The sequence below is a fragment of the Lissotriton vulgaris genome, chromosome 3_1 (genome assembly GCF_964263255.1).
Source record: "Lissotriton vulgaris chromosome 3_1, aLisVul1.2, whole genome shotgun sequence".
Classification (NCBI taxonomy): domain Eukaryota; kingdom Metazoa; phylum Chordata; class Amphibia; order Caudata; family Salamandridae; genus Lissotriton; species Lissotriton vulgaris.
The window spans coordinates 906,405,948-906,431,375 of record NC_141689.1 but is presented as its reverse complement, the minus strand read 5'-3'; the positions used below and the strand labels follow the sequence as shown (position 1 = coordinate 906,431,375).

Sequence of the window (25,428 nt, the reverse complement as noted above, 5' to 3'; positions counted from 1 at the left end):
GCTCTAATTGTTGTCCAGTTTCAAATGCAGAATTCACCACTTTTTTTCTCAGTTTGGCCTGTGCATTACCCGATCCTGTATGTCTGCCATTTTAGCCCCTCCCCTATTGATCAACATTAGCCATGCCCCTTCGTTTGACAGGTTAGCCCCCCTGAGAAAATTTCTGCGGATGCCCATGGAGAAAGAGACGACCGGCACGGCATGACACGGGCACAAATGATTATTGGGCACCTCGATCATGAAATTTAGGACCAACTAATGAGCATAATATGATTACACCAGGGCACACGTAGTCACATTAAGCACAATGATGAAAGCTATACGGATATGTCTATAATTTACATAAAATAATGATCATATGTGGTGTCCCTCTTGTATATTAAGCGATAGCTCCAACTATTATTTACAGACTATCCCTTGATGAAGGCTCTACAAGCCGAAATGCATTGGGATTTGTGAAATGTTCACTGGGATATGTAGTGCTGAAACTACAAAAGAATTTAAATCATGAATGAAAAATGACATGACAAAGAATAAATCAACGTTATTTACAACTCATGGTTTGAGTTCATTGATTCACGTCGGGAGACTAAAAATGAAGTAACCTCATTGTGAGGACATTAAGCCAGTGCCCTGGGGACATACCCCACATCTGTGGAGATGCATAATTAAAAAAGACATGGTTTCATAGACATTCCATGGGCAAAATCATTAGATTTATAAGGAAGTGCCTGGAAATTATGTATGTAGAGGTACTGTATATAGATGAACAAGCACGGAACAAGGATGATGGTCCAGAGGTTCGCCTAAGGTGGTTGGATTCTTGGCTAGATAGGAATGGGCATAGGGGTGATATGATCAAACCTTTCCAGGCAATTGATGAAGTAAACCACTGTGTGTATAATCCCTTTTATAGGTTGTTGCACAGAGCATTTCCTACACAGAGATGTGATAGGACCAGGGCTTGCACTGTTGTTCCTAAATTGTCTTTCAAAAGAAAGGATTCACGTACTTCCGAAGGGAGAGCTGGTACCATACTGCCTTATTTTTTTTTGCAATGTGTTCCTTGATTGATGTAAGGAGTGAATTTTATTGATTTGACAATATTTGCGAGCTTGTGGATAAAACCATAGAGTATAAGGTTTATGAGCCAGGCTTGATTCTAATGTTTGTCAGAGGCATTAGTGAATGCAAGGAATTCAGTCTAAGGTAATTACTTAGAGTCTGACAGATGCAGGACACCCCCAATAATTTGTAGATGTAGATGCATCCACTCTAGAGTGGGCAGATAATCCCCCATGTTTTGGAGCATGTCCGGCACCCCCCAAACTCTAAATAATCACCTTAGTCTGCTTCAGCTTAATAGGTAGGTACTTCTTTTAGCACAAGACTGGTTTTGATTCGCTGAATGCCATAGCGAGAGTAGATTTTGAGGTAGAGTCAGTGTTGTACATGTTTTGATGTAATTGGGGAGTATGGTTTTGTAGGGTTCTATGTAACGACTGAACATAGAGCACTAGGTACTCCACATAAGACAGCGAGTTTCTAGAACCTTGTAGTTCCTATTTTTACTTGTTGATGGGGTTAGTGAGGATTTAAACCTTTGCAGGAATATGAAGCTCATGTGTGTTTCCGGGGTATGGATAGATCCTTGGTGGTTAACTGTGTCGAAGGCTGCTGGGAGGCTGATTTGGAGCAGGAGGCATGGTTTGTTTCTATTGCTTAAGAGGGTGCCATTAACTACTTTTAGATATCTATGTGCCGCAGCATGGTATGAAGCTTGATTAGTAACCTGTAATAGGTTGCAGGTGCTAATCTGTTCCTGTAGTAGGGCAGAGAGAGTGCGATGCAAACATACGACAACATACACCCAACATGTTCAATTGGAATCTCACATCTGTTCTTAAGGTGTGTAAGGGGTGGGAGGTTGTGGCCTAACTGCTATAGCGGTCGACCTCTAAGCTGGGGAACCAGATTTGAGTCTCAGCAGGGATGCTTAACATCCTGTGATTATGGGCAAATCACTTAATCTCCACATGCCTAACAAAAAGAATGTGTCTGTCTGTATCTTAACTAGTGCTCATATAAAGTGCTCTGACACCTTCAGGTAAAGTTTGCGCTGTATAAAACTAAAAAAACAAAAGAAGGTCGAGATGTGAGTTCTAGTGGAGAGGCACTTTTGGGTTATTTGTAACTTTACCTCAATGACCAATCTGCAACATAAAGTACATTTTTTGCAAATTTAACACAAATGTTCATGGTAGAGCAGCTTTTAAAAAGGGCCTCCAAAAGTATACTTTTTTTTATTCCATTCTACATAGAGATGTATCCTGAAAAATTGCTTAATCAAGGCGGTTACATAAACATTCACCAAACTGGGCAAGGACATTGTCGTGAACACAATGAAAAGTATTCTTGAGAACTTGTGTATTCACATCATGTGTACACCTGCAGATTCTTTTATCTCTTTCAATCAGAAAGTATTAAGTTACAGTCAAGCACAAAAGTTTTAGCATCATGTCTGCCACACAACTAGGCTTACATATGTCTGTTGTTTCATAGTCGCTACTGTACGACTATGGACTCTTACAGTGAAATCTGACATGTTTTTATTGTTTTAGTGATAGGAGCAAATTATCTACATGTAAATTGAGATTACATGTTTATCGTCATACGTATTGTGTCTTGGAACTTTCGTATCTCCAAACTTATAAACAGGAGACAAAATTGGCGAACAGATACTATAAAACCTGGGGTATCAGACCATTAATTGGAGAGGCTTTGCAAAGGAACTATCAAGCCAGAGGTCACAGGGTGTTGCTGCGACAGTCGGCCTCAGTTGGGGGCTGCTCCGGGAGTGGTGGCCTTCAGCCCGGCACTGCTTATCATTTCCGGGCAAGGGCAGTGATAAATAGCTAAACAGTGTTCTGTGCTTTTCATCTTAAGAAACTCGATTTAAATGCTCAATATTTTCCAGTATCGCTAAGTTAGAGCATAGCGCTTAGAAGTAGAGATGGAGGTTAGGGTGCTAGGAACATGCTAACCATGTTCAGAATGTTCATATTGTTTACGCTGGAGCATGTCACAAATTAAAGCATTTTCTCATTCTGTGTGGTTACTGTTCATATATTATGTACTCTATATTGAATTTTAGAAATACATTTTCTTAAGTTTTATCCTATGGTTCTAGCGCTATTTTGAGGGGGTTATACATTTGCAAGAGGTTTAGAGTTCCACAATGTTCATTAAATAATCTGGTAGGATTGTGAACATAAACACCACCTACAAAGTAGTGCTCAATGGGTTGTGGAAGAGGCAAAATCCAAATGGATTTCTAATTCTTGAAGCACTGAACCAGGTCCTTGCACTAAAGAGGTGGAAATCCGACCTTTGTTGCTCTGGGGGTGGGGGGAACTCCCAGATCATGACAACATGAAGCACAGCTTTAATGCTTAACTTTAATTGGTTTGAGGAATTTTCAACTATCCATTTTGAGAAATTTTCACAAAAAATTATGTTTAAAATGTATGGCTACCTCGTTCTCTAGCAACTTTGGACCAGTTTAATTTAGACCAAACAATTCAAAAAGATATATCATCCACTTGAGTGGCGCTACAAGTGCTGGGTACAGAAGTAATGCCTGTACAACGGTGTGTGCTTAGTAGGAAGAGGACCAAAGATACTGGGCATAGGGTGTGGTGATGGAAAATGTTCTGCTCCCTGTACTTACATAGCTGCATCAAGAGTAGGCATTGACAGCAAGAGTGCTTGGCACAGGCCACGTGTAATGGTCATAACCCTTGTAAAGTGCCTCCTGGGCACAAATGTGGGCCATTCCAAGCAGCAATCTGAGCAAGGGTATAGAACACGGCTGAAGGTCACTTATGCTAGAAACATTCTTCATCCATACTAGGGCTGTGGTATTAGTACAAAACTGTAGCCAAAGGCAATGAAGGAAAGCTGGGCATTGCCTCAGACCATGTATTCACTCTGTTTTCAGATAATATTGGATTGAAAAACATGTAAAACAAAATTTAGAAAAGCCTGAAGAAGACAACTAGTACCATTTCATTTTATGAGTTAAAATGCTGGAGGGAGTGCGGTGAAAAACCTGAAGAAGGCAACTAGCACTATTTTTTTCTATTGCCATTACTAGGGGGACTAGGATTTAGACAGTGAGTACTACTACTGACAGTGACAAACAAAGTAATACTTTATGAAAACAGGCCCAACACACATTTTATTTAATGGCACATACAGTTTTATAATGTAGCACAAACTTTATCCAGCATAAAAGCAGTTAAATGAATGCAACTGGTTTTATGCTGGATAAAGTTCGCGTGAATCGCGCTACATTATAAAACTGCATGTGCCATTAAATAAAATGTGTGTTGGGACTGTTTTCATAATAATGCGTGTAAATTAATTTTATTTTCCATTCACTTGTTTGTTAAGAGCTCACTTTGCTGAGATGTGTAGAATTGAACGAACTCCCTTGGAGCCATGCCCGCCTCCTCTGCCTTAAACTAAATTTAATTATCAACCCATTTACAGCTGTAATTCACTTGCTTACTCTGCTCTGTGTTGTTGTTTAAAGTTGTGCAACGACACACGTGTGCGGCACTTGGGCAGTTCCAGGAGAGAGCGTGAAGAAGGGGTTTCCCTCTTACCTAAGGTCACATTGTTCTACTTTTTCACCCCCAAATCGCTGCTGGGATAACCCTCTTTCCAGTGACATGTCTAAATGCAGATTAAAAATGGCAGGCCACAGAATTAATGAGTGTTTGCCAGTGCGTGTGTCTCGAGCCCTCTGATTCCAAGGCTTGAAGCGGGCGCTTTAAGGAAAACGTCTCATAATGTGCTATGTCGTGTATGGCGCTTCCATTTTTACACCGGTTGGATCTTTAATGCCTCTGCCCACAAAGTAGTTAATGCGCAGATAATTAATGAACACTGTCTGATACGTATAAATGGATTAAACAGAAACTCATAAGGAAAAATTGAGAGCTTTCTAAAAGCAGCGCGTGGAGCGTCGTGAGGAACGGCAGGACTGCAGCTGTGGCTTCGGCAGCAGAAGAAAGGCGTGAGCAGAGACCATGGAAAGCCTCCGACGGAAGCCTGTGGGTTACAGCCTTCACTATAATGGAGCCCCTATGAATAAATGATTGACTAATTGCAAAGTGTGGAAATGGCTCGCTGTGGCATCTGGCACAATAAAACATGATAATCAGTACATGAGAAATGCAAATGCAGTCAATTGATGTACAGATACCTCATGAAAGCGCCTGCATATCCCTCCTGCATCAGACCAGTGATGTGCAGCTGCTTGTAAGATTTTTGGGGGACAACGACCCGGGAGAGACCTCCTTAAATCCAGTCTTCTTTGTGGTATGCATGCTCATAAAATCCAAGCAAAGTAGTCACGCCACTGTTGGGCTAATCAAAGCTTCATGTGAGGTGAGCATCTCACTGAATAGAAACAAAATCACATTGATTTTTGTTAATGTGGGTGATGATTTCTTACTACCCTCTCTCGCCAGGGTAATTTTTTCTGCTTTCGCTCACAAAATAGGATGGCGACAACAGGAAATGAGCTTTGGAAAATTTGAGAATAACAGGGGTGTCTCAATGAATCAAAGCAGGAACGGGCGCCTGGCTGATTAATACATTTTTTTAGGGTGCCTGGCCCGTTTACAATTATCAGTGGCGGTGCGGCCAAGTCTAGTATTGCATTGCAGAGATAACGGCTGTTGCAGAGGAAAGGGTGACCTCAAATAGGTTCAGCAGCCTTTGGTCTCAAGGAGGGATTCCCCCTCAATTCTCTTGCTGAATGTTGCTGACTGGTGTCAGTGACTATAATTTTTGAACATACAGCCTGGCTTTACCCTGGGAAATAGGCCTACCACATGACTTCTCTGTGTAAAGGTCCAACAGTCTAAGTAATGGGTGTCCCCTTTTCTTCACACCCCAAGTGTATGATCACCAGGACTTTGCATTTAGGTGTGTGATGTAAATCAGGACTGTGTGTGTGGATGAGGATGTACAACTGCAAAAGGTTTACCTAAAATATCCTTGAAAATGCACAATTTGACTGCTCTTTTTTCAAAATTTCCTCAGGGGTAAAACCCCCCCGAATCCCCCTTGATACGTTCGGGCACGCTCGCTCGCCACAGTCCACCGACCGCAACTTTTACGCCTCACCACTATCAAATGTCACTAGCCACCACTGAATGTGGTGTTAAAAATTGTACATGGCAGAACGAATAAAAGAACGCATTTTCAAAAAAGTGACAAAGGAGACACATAAATGGCCATCATACCTAGATCCGTTTCAAACTTGAAAAAAGTTGAGCTGAATTAAACAATGTGGCAAAGTCGCTGAAACAGATCTGCCACTGGTTACATCTAAAAATCTAGCCTGAATGGCGCAACATTTATTGGTAAATCAGCGAATGAATGTTGTAGGCTGTTAACAGGTAACCACAAATTTTCCTCCTACCATAAAAGCTCACTTATCGCCTTTTTCGGCAGTACTGTTATCCTGAAAATCGAATTGGTGCGGAAAAAAGGCACCTAAAGGAAACCTGTAGTACTTAGAGGAATGCCTATTGCCGTCTCCTTTTAGGATTTCAAAAAGAGGCCACAAAAGTATTGCAGTGCACTTGAGTAAAGAGTATTGGCTAAGGGTACTGCATATACAGTTTCAGGAGCATAATTTGCTACCAGCTTTGAGACTGCGATACAGTCCATTATTTTAACTTGAACTGCAAAGCCTGCTAAGAGTTCCTTCACTTACTGACGACACAAAAGAAGGGATAAAGTGGGAGGAAATACGGTTTAAGAGCACAGGCAAACCAAATTCATAGGTTATTCTTAAATTGGCTTAATACAACTTAAAATGTTGTGCTTGTTACCCAAGACACTTGCCAAAGACAATGTTTTAATAGGAGAGACTGAATAGATTGGAATTGTAAAGTTGTGTAGAAATATCTATAGGAGTCGGAATAGTAAAAGTGAGGGGATCCTTAGTTCCTGTTCCCAATAGATAACAATGGGTAGTTGATTTCTGTTTTGTGTGCCAGCTGTTTATATTTGTACAATTTCTCAATCTAAACACCTGTGTCAGCCTGGTTAATGACCTGGGAAAGGAGTCCGTGTTGCAGGTATCTGGTTAACCAGTCAGTCTGTGCCAGTTGTTAGTCAAACTATAGGGAAAATGTTTCTTTCGCTGTAATTCACCGTTGGTTGTTTTATTTTACAGAAAGTAAAGCCGTGACCCACAGGTAAAGGTTGTAGAAAGGAATTTATGAGAACAGTGCACAGAAAAATTCTAATAAGAGTGCATCCTTACCTGAAATGGAGCAGTATGTACAATTTTGCATACAATTTACAAACATTTACATGGAGCATTTGCCTTAGAGTACAGAACCATACAGGGGACAACAACCCTAATAAACAGGAGACAAATGTTAATGTAAGACAAAACTAAGACAATGGGGGCCAATAGGTTGATTGAAAGGGAGTCAATCAGGAAGAGGGAGATGAATGGAGTAGGGGAGAGTCTACAGCTCCAATGGTGTCTCCTCCGCTAAGGCGTGTCGCACCCCTGCTTCAGCTGAATACAAAAATTAAAATGATAACTTTTGTTATTATAACTTTATTTTTTGTATCTTGCAGCTGAAGCCAGGCGGGCGGGGCTGGGCTCCCCCGTCACAGGGGGAGGAGTCGTGGCAGCACCTGAAGTGCGCATGATGCTTTGGCGGGCTGTCCGGGGTGCCAAAGCATCATGCACACTCTGCCTGTTCTCCACCCAGGCTGTCTTACAGCCTTGGTGGAAAACATGCACAGCCTGCCAGTCCCTGTCTGAACGCCGAACCATGGCGCTAAGACCAATCACAGCACTGCTAAGGCAGCATTGTGCTTGGAGAGGGAATTCTGGGAAACTGCTTCCTGAAGAGAGCAGGATTGAGAAAAAGAAGGCAGCGATTGGCGGTAAAGAAGTAAGCCCAATTTATTTTAAATTATTTATCCCCTTCCTCGTTCCCTCTTCCCCATCCCCACTCAGTAGCAGCCGCTGTTGATCAGCTCTTTCCTGAACTGAACGAGGGAGGGGCACTGGGAGGTAACTGAATGGGATTCCGTCATCAAGAGGGAGTCAGAGGATATCCCTGAGGGTTGGGGTAATGAGATTTTATTTGCATTGCCCTGTAAATAGACATGCAGCACTGTGGAAAGTGAGTTTGGGGGCATCAATGGGATGACAATGGCTTGCACAGTGGAGCAGAAGTATGAGAGTAGGAAAAGTTCAATCTTAACAATAGGTTGAACTCGTAGCATAGTTTTTTTTAGTAAGTGTTTCTTGAAGATGAGGCTGAAGTCAATTTGAAACTCTAGAAATTTGGCACTTGTGGCAAGAAGGGATCAAAATGCACAGAATTGCATGGCATGTGTTCAGTTCTCAATCTTGGGCTGAGAAGGAAGCAAAAATGACGACCAACTCGGTTTTAGTGGGGTTCAGTTTCAAGTGCATTGCTCCATAGGGTACTGAAGTGGTTATTAGCCAATTTCTAAATTATATGATGTTAGCTGTATAGGAATCCCTAACATACAACTCAGTAAGGCCAGCCAATGAGCTGCACATACAGATTGAATAGCATATCTATGACTATGGAGCCGTACCGGCGCCTATGTTTTACAGGGAGTTGAAGGGATTTTGAGCAATCCATTTATTGTATTCCAATGTATGTGCTAAGATAGAGGAGAAACAGTAAGAGAAAGTTTTATAATTGCCGGTGCAAGTGAAAAGAGTCTGATGAAGAACTAGGTGATCGAGTGTGTCAAAATCCGCAGGTAGGTTGGCAAAGACATATCGGTGAGAGTTCCTTTGAATGCAAACTTGAGAGCATTGTCTACCACCTTCAGGGTAGCTGTTTTGGTGCTATAGCATGGGAGGAAGCTGGAAATGGTTAGAGACACTTAATTACTAGAACAAGTAACAGCACACAAGAGATGTATTTTACCTGGTTGGAGAAGACAGCCAAATTTGTTTGTTAGGTGTCTGTTTGTTGATGACGTAGGTTCCCATATCTCTACCTAGTTTTACGGTCAACACACCACTCTGTTGGGGCAAGTATCAAATAATTATTTTCTCAGGAAAATTAAAAATAGTATATCATTTTAAAGAGACATTTTACCTACACTCTACACAAGAAAAAATTATCTGCAATTCCACCAATTTTGTACATGGCCTGATACCAAATCTTTTAGCAATGGATAGACACAATTAAAACAAAATATGGTTATGAAGTCAAACCCTTCATTTTATTGTGTAGGAAAATGTAACTCTAACAGCAGCATTGCCACAATTCTCGTACAATGATGCCATTCAGTACTTTTCAGCTTACAATAATAATGGTGCATGTTTTCAGGCTACATATCTTACCCTGGATCATTCACATTCACTAACAATACTAAAATATTGGAATAAAAAGTGATCATATTTCAGTCAGACTGTGTACAGTTGCAATGCAAATATATATACATGTTTGTGGTTTATTCTCCTTTGGCTCATGTAGTCAACTGTGCAAATTGATTCTGATCATCTCGTTTGACTTAAATTTAAGAAGGGGAAGATTTGGAGTACACTTGAGATAAAGTGCACACTGAAAGCTGGGGATACCCCTTAACGACACCATGCAGCCTTTTCCACAATTCATGTAGTTAGGATAGATAATAGGTTTGACCTTGGATAACCAATTAGAAGCTTTCTTAGTGAGCTATATTACTGTTATGAAGCGGCTCATGGAGGTTTATTTGGTAGCCTGCTGGCTGGTTCTTTGCATTTTTGATTCATATCCCACACTTTTATTTCATTTTTGACTTTTAAATGCAGTTGTGGTTTTATTTTCAGCTGTATCATAAAGGGGCTGCTCTGAGAGGCAGCACTGTGTCTGCTTCTCTCCCCGTCCTGCTGACTAAGTAAAAATTGCTCTCCCATTGAAGTTAGGCCATGGTACTTTCCACTAAAGCAACATGTCTAGATTTGTTTATAGGCTTTAAATAGGTGGGCTAGCATGCATTAATTTATGGGTCAGGATTGAATATGCCTCTTTATTCCGCTTGCCGTCACCCTGCATGTTGTTACAATGTGGTCGTTACAATGACGGTGTTGTAATAACGCATACCATTACCCCGCAAGTCATAACAACGACTTGCTGAGGTGGGCGCTATATGTTGGAATAGTATAATTTACTATTCCAACTCAAGTCTGTGCGGACAGTAGGGAAGGTTTTGGATTTTAAATCCAACACCTTCTCCCTCCTCCACAAGTCGTTGTTATGACTTGTGGGGTAATGGTAGGCGTTGTTACAACGCAGTCGTTGTAACAACAGCATTTAACAACATGCGGGGTGAAGATTTCGTAGTCAGGGCTGTTTACCATCAGCATTAAGGTCTTAAATGTAATCCTCATCAATAGCTTTGGCAACACCTATTTTGAAAGGGGGAGTGATATATGTTACCATTTAGATATTTGCACATATAAGACAGAAAGATGACCGGCTATCCTGCAAAAATAAAAATGTTACCCATACCATTAGAAACAAAGGGCCTGATTGAGATGTCGGCGTCGGACTGCTGACAGCCTGTCGGTGGCAGTCTGACCAATGACAGCTCTCTGGTCCAACCTCTGTATTATAATACTGGCAGTTGGACCCACAGCTGTCTGGCGCATCCTGAAGGCAACGCTGTCAGGATTACGATATTCCTTTCAGACAGCCTTTTCAAGGTGGGAACCGTCAGAAAGGGATCAGAGGGCCCCAAACAGGGCACCCGGCTGTCGTAGGCCATTGATAATTGTCCCTGGGGACACATGTAGTCGCCCCATTTACCCCCGTGCACCGTGTTTTCCAGTCTTGTCCCTTGACAGGAAAGTGATACAGTGGGCCTGTAGCCTGTGTTGCTTTTAACGTCAAATAGGGCAATGTACTCATAGATCATTCAAGTCACCAGAGAAAAGTGTGGTAGGGTAAGTCTCCACTGAGATACTATTGTTGACCAGATGTTTGCAGAAGAAAATATTCTACAGATGCTTGTTCTGGAAAACAAGACACAGTTTGTTTGAAGAAAAAAAAGGTGTGTGTTCGGAACATTACTTTATACCACCTGAATCAAATAACCAAATTGACTGGATGAATAGATTGGCCTAGAGAGTTCATTTAATTGGCTGCAAATGAGAGTTGCCTTGGAGGCGAGCACTCCAATCTGTAAAGGTTGCATGCCATTCTGTAATAAGCTGGACACCAGTTGAGCCTCTCATATTCGAAGATTACTGCTGCCTTATCGGCACCAAATTAGTCCTGATCAAATTGCCATAAGCGTTTAAAGAAGTCAACTAACTGATCCTGCCTCTTCTGAGATAGGTTCGAAGTGGTTCCTAATTGATATTCTTTTTGCTTATTTTAATGGAATTTAGAACTTTACAATAAGGTAAACACAGTGAATATTATCAACAATGCACCATTCTTGGCTCCCTTCCAGGCAAAAGTCCCGCAAACACCAAAATCGCGATGCAAATCATCGAAGTAAGAAGAAAGAAATCCTTCTTCTACTTGTGATTAATATGTGATAAAGGAACATACAGAAAAGTGGGCGTCAACCATGCACACTTCACTGAAACACACTTGTACTTTGGCTTTGTACTCTCACCTGCAGCAAAATACTTTTACATTTTAGAGACAATTGGAAGCAACTTGGAAGCAACACATGCCACTGATGCTGTGCCCATCATTGATTTGTTAGTGTGGCACCCCAATCCCCATTATCCTGTGATGCTAGGGAGCTACATGGGCCAACTGCCTTCTTGTGCTGACCATAATTTGGAGCACAGAATTAACAGAATTTATTTTGTGGATTACAGTTAGATCCTAGAAACCTGCAATGATGTGATAGCTTTTTCGGTGGCCTTAATACTTGTGATGAGGCTGATACTGCTCTCAAGATACTTAAAATGGAACACGCTAAATTTTAGAAGCAATTGTAGATTAGAAAAGTTTACAAGATCAATTTAGTCAACGTTGCTTAAGCTATGCATCAGCATTGGTTGATAATGATTGAGTGAGAATACATAAAAATATATTATTCCATTAATGATCTGATGAATTACCAAACATCTGAATGTTTCTTGTTAACTGTAAAATAATTCTACAACTTGAAAGCAAAACAATGCCTAATTTTACAAGTTAAATATTCTGATAAAGACTTCAGATCAGGAAAAGCAGATTCTACTTTCCTGATCTGCAAAGGAAAGTGCAAAACCAGCTTTGACCAAACCATCATGTTGGTTGTTAAGTCTGCAAGCATTTCAACACATGCAAGGAATGAATAATGTATATGGAATAGGTACCGAGTTGATACTATAAATGGTAAATATCACTGACCAGAGACACCTTCTCTACTGCAGCAGAACTCCATGTCAGAAAGTTGAAATCAACACCAATGATAATTAAGTTTGGCTTGTGGTTTAGATGCCACCCTAGATCTTCCAAGGAAGTGGTGTCGTCCGTGATAGGGCCACAGAAAGCCATGGTCATTAATAATGAACCAATATGCATAGGAACTATTACCCAGCGACCCAATGCAACAGTGACGCGGCTACCTGATTTTACCCAGATGCTCTTACTAGCCAGTATCGACATCCTCCTGTTGGTTGCGGCTAAGGAAGAGAAACATTTATGAGTAAATCAAGGACATTGGAGTAAGATAACTAAAGGACTCTATGATTTAAGCCACTCCAAGACCGTTTTGCATTTAGCAATTGAAAATATGACCACTAGAGTCTAATTATGAGGACATAGTTTGCATGTTTGGTGGTAATAATAAAATTAACTGGTTTATGCCTCGAAAATTGCACATTAGTTTTTTCCCATCCTTTTATGATCCTGAAAACCACCATTTAAATTCACCTCCCAGCCCAGGTAATCTGAGTTTCAACCCTGTATGGTTTGGTGACCATCTCCACAGATGGTACATGCAAACCCATTTTGCAGCCTTAGGGTGTCCGGCACATGCCCCTGGGATTACAACCCGATGAGCACCACCAGCAATGATAGCTGGATTTTATGAAGACAAAAAAAAAGAGAAAGGAGACAGCATCATTAACAATCTCAGCATCATTACAGCTTTAATGAGTTAGTATCATATTTTGGCTGACAGGTGTAAAACGGTATTTGGACAAAATATTGAATCAAAAATATTGTGTTACTTATATCTCATGATACAAAAATACTGTTGTATTTAATATCGTTGCAAAAAATATAATTTTAGGTGTTGTTTAAAATATCAATATATTTAGAATCAAAATTGCTTATATATCGTTTGCAATAATAACAATTTTTTAGTGGTAAATAGTTTTTTTTATCTTATGTGTTTTTATTTATATTAAGCCTTTTTACTTTTTGAATATGTTTTCATAAGAATGTTGTTTTTCTGATTGAAATTGTTTAAATGTTCTTTTTTTATATGAAGAAATATATTTTTATAGGAGCGGGACGTTTATAGGGGACATGGGTGGGAAGTATTTAAAAATAATAATACATTAGTGCATTTTTGTTTTTGTTTATTTTTTGTTTTTTTGTATTAAAAAACAAATATAGGAACAGGATTTGGGGTTTATAGGAGATAAGAGTGGGGAGATCATTAAATATTATTTAATTCTATTTTATTTTTAAAACAAATTTCGTTTTAAAGTTTTGGTATATATTTTGAATATTGTAAAGTACATTTTTAATATTTAAATTAAAGTTTCAATATTTAACAATAATATTTACAAATTACCAAAACATATTATAAAATATTTTATTAACATAAGCTGTGAAAATATTGAAGAGTAGTACAAAAAATAAAAATATAATATTGTATAATATTTTTAAGATACATGTTATTGTAGTTAAGGATGTTTGTTATAATTTGGAATAACTATGGGCCTTGTAACGATGGAGATTGGACGAGCGTCCGACCGCCATTGCTGTGGGATTGAGACCGCCCAAGTAGTCGGTGGTCCCACCCACCATATTTTGATAAGACCACCATGTAGGCGGTCGGAAATTGCATTTTTTACTGTGACAAGTACTGCCGCCTGGAAAAGGGCCGCAGCACAAGTCACAGTAGACAAACGCATGCTTACAAACATCCATGCACTGTGTGCCAGGCACCATTTGGTGCCAGCCTCACAGTGCATGGGTGTTTGAGGGGGGCACCACATGTGCCCCTCTGCCCACTTAGCAGTGGCACATGGGGGACTGAGGCCTTGTTTCTCGCCCCTTAAGTCCCTTTCCGACAGTCTTCTCATGACAGTGGAACATCATGAAAAGGCTGTGGGAAATGGGCATCCTAATCCTTACTGTGTTGCCTACACAGGCACTGCCTCCATTATAGGGATTAGTGTCTGCCCGCCACCCTGACGGGCTCCTTGAACTTGTCAGAGGCGGCAGTCTGTCTCCCTGACCGCTGCTGTCCGCCATCCACATCGTAATGCGGTGGTTGGACCAAAGGCCTGGCTGTTGGTGGCTCTGCCACCGATAGACTGTCGGTGGCGGTCCCACCGACATCAAAATGAGGCCCTACATGTTTTTGAAAATATTTTCATATACATTTCTTAACCCCTTCTATGCTCATGACAGAATGGTTTCGTCATGAGCATAAGCGCGTGCCAGTGTGCTCATGATGGAATCATTTCGTCATGAGCACACTTTAAAAAAAACCCTCTGCTGTAAACAGCTTTTTTTTTTTTTTTGCTTTGGAAGGTGGGGATGAGCTTCACCAACCTCCCAAAGAATGGTATGTGTTTTCATTGTAATGACGATCGCACACATGTAGCGCAGTCATTACAATGAAAACGAAACTGAAACTTAGTTTCAGATTCACAGTTTCGGGGCTTGTGGGGCTTTCTCAGCCCCCCAAGCACTGAAAAACATGAGAGGGGTATTGTTGGAAAAGAGAGAATCTCCCCTTTCCAAAGATACCCTTCCCAAGTGGATCCCTGCTTGGGGATTGCCCCAGGAGTATCCCTGCACCCACAGGAGGCAGATGGGGGCAGTAGCCCCTGATCTGCCCGCTGGCGGGGGGGGGGGGGGGGGCAGAAAGCCCACATGGCACCTGGGATTTTTTTTTAAAATACGTAGGGGTGGGGGCTGCCCAGAATGGGCATGCCAATGCCCCCACCCCAAAAGAAATAGTCACAGTCTTTCTGCCCCACCAGAGGCAGATAGGGGCATAATACGCGTATCTGCCTTCCAGGGTGGAGTCAGAAAGCCCAATAGGCATCAGGGAATATTTTTCTTTTAATTTAGGGGTGTGGGCTGCCCAGAAGGGGCATTCCAATGCCCCCAACACCCCACAAAAAAATGCCACAGTCGTTCTGCCCACCCAGGAAATAGATGTGGCAGTAGCCCCATATCTGCCCCCAGGGAACGTTAGAGACCCCACTAGGCACCAGCGTTTACTCTGGCTTATTTTTATGTGTGGGTTGGGGGCTGCCCGGAATTGGCATACCAATGCCCCCATCCCCAAACAAATAGCCACAGTCTTTCTGTCTCCCCAGGAGATAGATGAGGCAGTAGCCCCTTATCTGACCCCCAGGGGACGTTGGAGAGCCCAATAGGCGCCAGCGTTTACGCTGGCTTATTTTTATGTGTGGCGTTGGGGGCTGCCCAGAATGGGCATACCAATGCCCCCACCCCCCCCAAACAAATAGCCACAGTCTTTCTGCCCTCCAGAAGATAGATGGGGCAGTAGCCCCTGATCTGCCCCCCCAGGGGACGTTAGAGAGACCACTAGGCGCCAGCGTTTACGCTGGCTTATTTTTATGTGTGGGTTTGGGAGCTGCCCAGAATGGGCATACCAATGCCCCCACCCCCAAACAAATAGCGACAGTCTTTCTGCCCCCCTTGGGGGCATATCGGGGCAATTTCCCCCGCCCCCCCCCCAATTCCCCAGGATGGCAGAAAGCCCACTAGGCACTGACTTGTTTTTAGCAATTTGCCTACCTGTGGATTTTGGGCCCTATCACTGACGGCACATAGGGAAACCTAGCAAACCTGCACATTTTTTAAAACTAGACACCAAGGCGAATCCACGATGGAGTGACTTGTGTGCCTCTCAACAGGTTCTGTTACCCAGAATCCCTTGCAAACCTCAAACTTTGTCAAACAAAAGAAATTTTCCTCACATTTCTGTGGTGGAAAGTTCTGGAATCTCCATGGATCCATAACTTCCAACCACCCCGCATTCCTCAAAGTCTTCCAAGAAAATTGGTACCTGACTTGTGTGGGTAGGCATAGTGCCCACGACAGAAACGGCCCAAAACGCAACATGGACATACCACATTTTTACAGTGAAAGCTCACCCTTATTTTTGCAAAGTGCATAGCTGTAGATTTTGAACCCTTGCTCTGCCGGCACCTAGGGAAACCTAGCAAACCTATATATTTTTGAAAACTAGACACCCAGTGCAAACCAGGATGGGGTGAATTGTCTGACTCTCCCCAAGTGTTGTTACCCAGAATCCCTTGCAAACCTCAAGCTTTGGCAAAAAAAAACATAGAACCAGGAAGGTATTGTACTTAGAAATTAAATTCTTCTAACCCTTTGCTCCAGCGCTTAACCCTTAGTGTCAGTATTTCGCTTTCTATACACGAGAATACCTGAACCAAAGGGCAATGATCAGATCTCACCAAGAAAGGTATGCCCCATATGTAAAATTTAAAATGCTTTATTGCCCACGCTATGGCCAAGGCCTCCCTTTCGATGTAGGAGTACTGTTGTTCAGGTTTCTTTAGTGCTCTAGAGGCAAATGCAACAACTTTCTCCTCATTTACATCAATCTGGGAAAGCACTGCTCCCAGGCCACACAGACTGGCATCAGTTGTCAGAACAGTTTTCTTCTTGGTATCAAAATGGCCAAGTGTGGGCATCTTACCTATAGCGTGCTTGACAGACACATCACACTCTTGCGGCCAGGCAAACGGTATAGCTTTCCGCAGAAGGGCTCTGATAGGTTCAACAGTGGTGGCGAAGCCTTGGACAAACTTTGAATAAAACTCGGCAAGGCCAAGGAAATACCTCACTTGCTCCTTATAAGCTGGAGCAGGGGCTTCAAGAATACACTTTGCAAGATCCAGTTTCAGTTGGATGCCCTCCCCAGAGATAACATGTCCTAAATATGTGACAGAGGATACAACAATCTTACACTTTAGTTTGTTTACAGTCAAACCTTTGTCAGCTAGTCTTTTCAGAACCGCTCTCAAAACACTATCATGCTCCAAGTCATTCTTCCCATAAACAAAGATATTGTCCTGGAAGAACAAGATATTAGACATGTCTCCCAAGATCATCTTCATGAGGCGCTGAAAACAGGCAGCTGGCGAGGCTAATCCGAACAGCATTCTGATGAACCGGAATGCCCCCAGTGGTGTCACGAAAAATGTTAAGTGCTTGGAATCTGGATTGAGGGGTACTGGTGATACGCTGAGGACAAATCTAATACACTGAAAACCTTCGCAACATCAAGCATGTTAATTGACTCTGCGATATTAGGAAGGGGTTGGCGTCTACCCATATGGATTTGTTTTGACTCCTCAAGTCAACACACATTCTGATGTTCTTCTCTCCATCCTTGGTGGGCCAGAACCACTGGGGCCAACCATTCTGAGGATTCAATTTCCTCAGTAATGTTCAAGCTCACCAGTCTCTTGAGTTTTCTTCCTCAGAGGATCTAACATCATGTTGGGAACCTTTCTAACTTTGTGTACAACACGTATTACATTCTGCTTAAGGACTATACGATGCTCAATGTCTTTAAATAAACCAAGGTTGTCAGAAGAGACTTGGGGAAACTCCTCAAAGAACCTATTAGAGGTTGCAGAGTGATCAACTAACATGACTTGCTCAGAAGGGATAACGAGCATTCGGGTTGAGGATTATCCCCAAGTCTCTTTGATGTCACCACCCAAGGAGGTTATCACCACGTTTGGTAACATTAATCTTTCAAATAGTTTCCCTTCCCTTGAAGTGAATCTTCATGATAGCATATCCAATTACGTCTATGTGTGAGCCACCATAACTGACCAGGCTAATGTCAGGAGCAAGAATCTGTAATTCAGGAAACGTTTTGTCCCAAAGTTCATTGCCCAACAAGGTAAAAGGGGAACCAGAATCTGCCATAACCACAATTAATTTGTCCCCAATCACCACTTCACATTCAGGCATACTGATGATATCCGCATTCACCATGCCATCATCTCTCACGCTCAACATAATGGTTCTTGAAGTGTCATAAGTGGTCTCAACCCTTTCCACTGTGCGTACTCTGCCAACAGACTTGCATACTCTGGCATAGTGACAGCTGATTCCACACTTGTGTCAGGCTGTATTCCTAACATAGTAGTTAGGGTAGTTGGAGGAGTGGTTAAGGCTCTCACAGTTATAACATTTTATCTTTGGAAAATCAGTGGAAGGCGTAATCCTAGTCCCACGTGCCGCCTTATTGTCAATAGAGTCTTGAGGTACTTCCCTTTGAGTTAGCTCATGGATGCTACTTGGAGTAGGAATGTCATCAGTTGTTGACTTATGAGCTTTCATCTCTGTAACCCAGCCAGAGGTTTTTTCCATCCCCTCTACGATCGCTATAGCTTCCTTGAGGGAAGGATTTCTAGACAGGAGCGTCTCCTGCACTCTAGGACCGTTGGCGCACCTGACTAGTTGATCACCAAACTCACAGGTGCTGGCAAGTGTCTTTAACCCGTTGATCTTGGCGTGAATTCCGCCAAGGTGCGAGTGATTTAATGAGTGGGCGTGTTTCGGACGGCCCCTGGCCGTTCTCTGCACACGTCCACTGTGACGTTGGAAGGCCAGGGGCCGTCCGATGCACCGAACGGGTTAATGAAGCAATATAGTTCCCAATTTTTTCATTGGATTCGTGGCCCAAAATACATTTCTAAAATTTTTATAGACATTTCGTATACATCAGCGGGGTTCACCATCACCTTCACCGACAAGGATTGTGTCAATACTGTGTAATACTTTCATGTATGTTGCGCCCTTCAATTCCAAGTTTATGAAGGAGAATAGCTTGCCTTCTATGAGCTGAGAATTGTTTGCCTCCAATAGAGACTAAATACGAATCGAATAACAGTTTCCATCTTTTCCAAGGTAACAGTGGCTCACCCTTTTCACATAGGAAGGGGGAGGCTGGCTCATTAATGTGGCTGACATGCTGGCAGAGTTATAGTAATGATTAGCTTACTGAGAAAAAGGAGAAACTGGCACCAGTCAACAAAAGGTAAATTGGTTGAGTACAAACACTGTGGCAAATGCGGCATAGAGTGTATCAAAAGGAGTAATTTAACCGAGTGTGCCACAAATCCAAAATACCTGATAGGGTCTTCACTATCGCAAATGCGGCATAAAATTAAATGTGTGAGCGTTAAACGTGTCAGCAGTCAATAGGAGTGAGACAATACCTGCAGGACGCTGAATTCAATGTACTTCGTATCTAATCATTAGTCCGAGATCCGATTGCAGGCTCCGTGCAGTGTTGTCAAGGAGATTGACAACAAAGATGGTGGCACGCAATGTGCACGTGAAGATGTGCTGACGTGTGCTCGATGTCATGCGCGTCACGCTAGCGTGTGCACGAGAAGGAGGGCGTCAGGAGCTACCAAGAACCGTCAGGGAAACCAAAACAGAGAAAAATTGCTCAAATCCAGTTCCAAACCCACTCGAAAGCGGGAAAAGAAGCAGTAGACATCCGGAAATCCTCTGGGAAAACGGGAAAAGTGTTTCTCACTGGTCACCAGACTCAGGTCGCCTTGGTAAAAAAACAAAGTCCTTGGGTTCAAGAAGGGGAGAGTTGGTGGTAAGCTTGTCCCCCGCAAGCATCACTCGTCGCCAGTGTTAAGAAGCCACACACTGGTAAGTCTCAAGGAGTTTATTTCTCTTAAGTACAGCACCACCAACTCCTGCTGCTTGCCTGTCAGCTCTTCTGGTTGTAACGGTCTCACACGAGACGCTGCCATGGAGATAGGACTGCCAGGCTCGAGCAGCACATTAAGACATTACAGCAGGAAACATAGCAACCCTATACATTTTTGAAAACAAGACACCCAGGGGAATCCAGGATGGGGTGACTTGTCTGGCTCTCACCAGGATCTGTTACCCAGAATCCCTTGCAAACACCAAACTTTGTCAAACAACTCCACATTTTCCTCACATTTGTGACAGAAAGTTCAGGAATCTGCATAGATCCACAAGATTTCACACACCGTTCATCCCCCAAAGTCTTCTGACAAAAATGGTACCTCACTTGTGTGGGTAGGCCTAGTGTCCACGACAGGAAAGGCCCAAAACGCAACATGGACACACCACATTTTCACAGTGAACACCGACCCTTTTTTGGCAAAGTGCCTAGCTGTAGATTTTATACTCTAGCTCTGCAGGCACCTAGGGAAACCTAGCAAACCTATACATTTTTGAAAAGTAGACACCCAGGGGAATACAGGATGGGGTGGCTTGTCTGGCTCTCACCAGGATCTGATACCCAGAATCCCTTGCAAACATCAAACTTTGTCAAAAAGCTCCACATTTTCCTCACATTTGTATCCGAAAGTTCTGGAATCTGCATAGATCCACAAGATTTCACTCACCCCTAATCCCCCAAAGTCTTCTGACAAAAATGGTACCTCACTTGTGTGGGTAGGCCTAGTGTCCGCGACAGGAAAGGCCCAAAACGCAACATGGACACACCACATTTTCACAGTGAACACCGACCCTTTTTTGGCAAAGTGCCTAGCTGTAGATTTTAAAACCTAGCTCTGCAGGCACCTAGGGAAACCTAGCCAACCTATACATTTTTGAAAACTAGACACCCAGGGGAATACAGGATGGGGTGACGTGTCTGGCTCTTACCAGGTTCTGGTACCCAGAATCCCTTGCAAAGCTCAAACTTTGTAAAAAAAAAAAACACATTTTCCTCACAAATTCAGTGGTCTGCCCAATTCAACATAGATGGATTGATTGTCTATATAAAGAGATTACAGGCCTATGATTGTTAAATCTCTTCCATTCAGTGGTCCACTTAATAGCAAATATCATCCTTCTGTGTCTTCTAATAATGTGTTGGCTTCATATGGTACTTTTGGAGCCAGCTAGATTACTACCCCCCCCCCCCCCGCCCCACCCCGGTCATGTACCTATAGCCTGCGTAATACACTTCCTTTGTAGCTTATCTGCTTCGCCAGGTAACACATAAGTCTCCTGTAGGCAAGCTATCAGCACTCCACATTTGCATAAATATGTTCCTCATGCAGGCAAGCTATCTGCACTACCTATTTGCACAAATATGTTCCTACATTGCTCTTTCGGTAGAGTTGTTTAAACCATAAACTGGGATAATCTTCATGTATTTTAATGCACTGGATCTTGAGCTGTCGAAATATCAATCATATTCTTTTTTTCCCATTTCAGTAGCTAATTGATCCTGCCAGATTTGCACATGTAGAGTTTCGGGGAGAGACACATCAGTGTTACAGTGGCCACCAGCAACTCATATGTTTTCGGGATTAAGCTGCTTAGACCCGTGAAAAGTCTTAATTGGCTTCAAAAGTTTAATTTTCTTAACAATATAGAGCTTCAGCCAGATAATACAGGTGAAAAGAAACAACAAACAATCAGATCAAAGATTCCCTTCAATGGTAGAGATTGAATGGCTTGCACTGGCCTTTCATGTTGCAAACCTCGAGTCTCTGTGTTTGAATACAACAGAACATGGCAAATCAAAGAACCATAGTTTGAAGCAGCATGACTGTTTCAGCTGCTACCACTTCTCTCCGAAAGGCACCCCCGTTTTGAAGGGGATCACATCAAACTCACCTATCTCTAAGCTCCTAAGGCAGAGGTATTCAAACTTTTTGATGCCGAGACCCCCTTGTAAAACCTTTTTAGGCTTAAGGACCCCCTTGCAACAAAAGTTTCTAGAAACTGGTACTCCTCATCATCAACAACTATCGACAACCATAAATGCGCCTGTTAGACCTCATCACATTCATCCAACATTCATCCACCTACACTTTCACACATCCATCCATCCATCCTTCATTCATCCACCCTTTCATCCTTCCATCCATCCATCCTTCATCCATCCACCCTTTCATCCTTCCATCCATACATACATCCACCCTTCATCCTTCCATCCATACATACATCCACCCTTCATCCAGCCACCCTTTCATCCTTACATCCATCGTTTACCCATCCACCCTTCCATCCATCCATCCATCATTCATCCATCCACCTTTTCACACATCCATCAATCATTCATCCATACAACCTTTTATGCATCCATACATCCATCTTCATCAATCCACCCTTTCATCCTTCCATCCATACATCCATCCTTCATCCATCCTTCTCCATCCACCCTTTCATCCATCCACCCTTTCATCCATACATCCATCCACCCTTTCACCCTTCCATCCATACATCCATCCTTCATCCATCCGCCCTTTCATCCTTCCATCCATACATCCATCCTTCATCCTTCCACCCTTTCATCCATACATCTATCCTTCATCCACCCACCCTTTCATCCATCCATCCACCATTCATCCACCCACCTTTTCACACATCCATCCATCCATCATTCATCCATGCAACCTTTTATCCATCCATACATCCATCCTTCATCCTTCCTTCCATCCATACATACATCCTTCATCTATCCGCCCTTTTATCTATCCATTCACCCATCATTCATCCACCCACGTTTTCCACACATCCATCCATCCATCATTCATCCATGCAACATTTTATCCATCCATACATCCATCCTTCACCCATCTACCGTTTCATCCTTCCTTCCATCCATCCATCAATCCATCCATCCACCCTTTCATCCATCCATCCACTCATCATTCATCCACCCATCTTTTCACATATCCATCCATCCTTCATCCAGCCACCGTTTCATCCTTACATTTATACATTCACCCTTCATCCATCCATCGTTTCATCCATTTATTCACCCATCATTCATCCACCCACCTTTTCACACATCCATCCATCATGATCCATGCAACCTTTTATCCATCCATACATCCATCCTTCATCCATCCACCCTTTCGTCCATACATCCATCCTTCATCCACCCACCCTTTCATCCATCCATCCACAATTCATCCACCCACCTTTTCACACATCCATCCATCCATCATTATCCATGCATCCTTTTATCCATCCATACATCCATCCACCCTTTCATCCATTCATCCACCCACCTTTTCTGTGCCTGTCTCATGGGGGGGAAGGGGGTCAGTATCTCTCTGCGTCTTTTTCCTCTCTCATGGGAGGGCATCTCTGTGCCTCCTGCTGGGGGCGGACAGGCTGTAACAACATCTCACCTGAAGAACCGACTCTAAGGCACATTACTCCTGCCAGGCGCCAGGTATGAGGGTTCGTGCTTTAAGCTTTGCAGGCTGGACCCACAGCTCCAGGCGCGCAACGTCCATTGAACTCAAAGGGCTCCCCCAGCCACCCTCCCCTGCCCCATCCCTTCCTCTCCTCGTGTATATAAGCCGGGCAACACCTTCAGGGACACACTCAAAGCCGCTCCCCAGTACTTCACACGTATTTAAAAGACCTTTTACTGGTTAATGAGGCTTTGTTGATTTTCACCCCTCGGTGTGAATTAGGCCTCCGCCTGAGCACCCTCAATCAGCCCCACGCCATCTAAATCAAACTGACAATCTGCGACCCCCTTCCCAGGACTCCACGACCCCCCTGGGGGTCGCGCCCCACAGATTGAAGACCCCTGTCCTAAGGGGATACAGGGTTGAGGAAAGATGGGTACCCGCAGGATCCAGAACACATCAATAATGTGGCAAAGAAAGGGATCAGCAGCACATCTCAGTCGACGATTCAAGAGCACAGCAAAGCACTGTGGGTATGATCCGACTTCCGTTAAGGTGCTGTTATGGTAGGCAGATCAGATAAACGAATACACTAGGGGGTGGGGAGAGCCATCCTAGCCATCAATGCAGACTTGTGGATTTGGGCATAAACGGACTTCAGAAATGATATATGATGCCAACATGCCTCGGGTTTGCAGATTTTATGGGTCACATTTTTGTCAAAATCCCAGGCTGGCGCACCACGAGGCTGCTGTGCTCAGGTGCAGCGGCTACTGGGAATTCCCACCATTCACATTCTCGAATTCCCAAAGTGAACAATATTGTTTATTTTCTATTGAATAATTATAAATAGCTCATAAATTGAAAGGTCGACCTGTACATATAAAGATGTTTGTACTTTAGTCTTGGTGGTTAGATCTGGGATATCTATGACAAAACAACAATGCAGGTCATTAAATAGCAATATGGTGTATGGGCCCCACTTAAAGACTAGGCTTGATAACTTTGCCACGGGATAACCACAGTTTTTTTCATTTCTAATATACTGCATATATTAACAAAAAATGCTTGAGTCTCTAGTTACAAATCATTTTAACAGAGCAGTGGAACACAGGATGCCTAAAAATTATGTCAGCTTAGCTACATATGTAGATTTCTAAGGAGCATACAATGTATATTGCCACCACAGCAGTATCGGTATAGTGATGTCTTGTCTTATAATGATGGTGATGCAAGGAAAATGTTGGCAGTGCTTTGTAAAAACATACCCCAAATGTTACATCATAATCATCTGGTGTGAACGGCTGATCAGCAATGTCATCAAAGAACTCGGCCAAGGAATCCAGTGTTTCTTCTGCCAAATTTTCATAAGCTGCTTCGTCTAGAGAGCTGCAATACAAAGTCAAAGATAAACACACAACCAATTCACATGGAGTATGAAAAGCTATATTTGTCAAGCCCATTTGGTACATCCGCCATGCAACATTTCAGGTAGAGGTGCTTTGTATCAATCACCGAAGCATAAAGGTTAAGTACATACCAACAGTTACATCTAAGGTGAGTGCAGTACAAGTACCTTCCCCATTTTGACGCCAGATTAAACATTGGTTCCCTGTAAATATGTAGCAATCGCAGCGAAAAGTACTCTTTTTGGTTTGTGAAAACGTCATCAGTCTTAATGAATGACAAAGTAGGCAGGAGTGGGAGGGAAAATTCTCCAGTCACTGGCTAGTGCAAAGGAAAATACTAGCAGCTCATCTTCACCTCCTTAGAACATTCCTGAATGTGGGAAGACTACAACTGTGGAAGAAGACCCTGCTGGAAAAAGAAGACCCCTGCTGGAAGAAGACGACTCATGTAACCAAGGACTAAAGGGCTCCAGACACTTGCTGGCACCCAGGGTCTAGAACTGCTATCCAAGAATCAAGTGATTGGCCTCTATTTTGCATGCTCCAGGGACACAAAAAGCA

At 42.8% G+C, this 25,428-nt stretch overlaps 1 protein-coding gene across 1 annotated transcript in view; it reads right to left on the bottom strand.

Moving 5' to 3' along the window:
• Nucleotides 1–25,428, bottom strand: part of FXN (frataxin) — a 110,798-nt gene that overhangs the window by 16,706 nt on the left and 68,664 nt on the right. The window contains exons 3-4 of the mRNA XM_086963070.1: nucleotides 24,727–24,847; nucleotides 9,021–9,118 (exon numbers count right to left, since the gene is read on the bottom strand). Of these exons, the coding sequence (XP_086819196.1) occupies nucleotides 9,021–9,118; nucleotides 24,727–24,847 (219 nt within the window). The remainder of the gene's footprint in view (nucleotides 1–9,020; nucleotides 9,119–24,726; nucleotides 24,848–25,428) is intronic.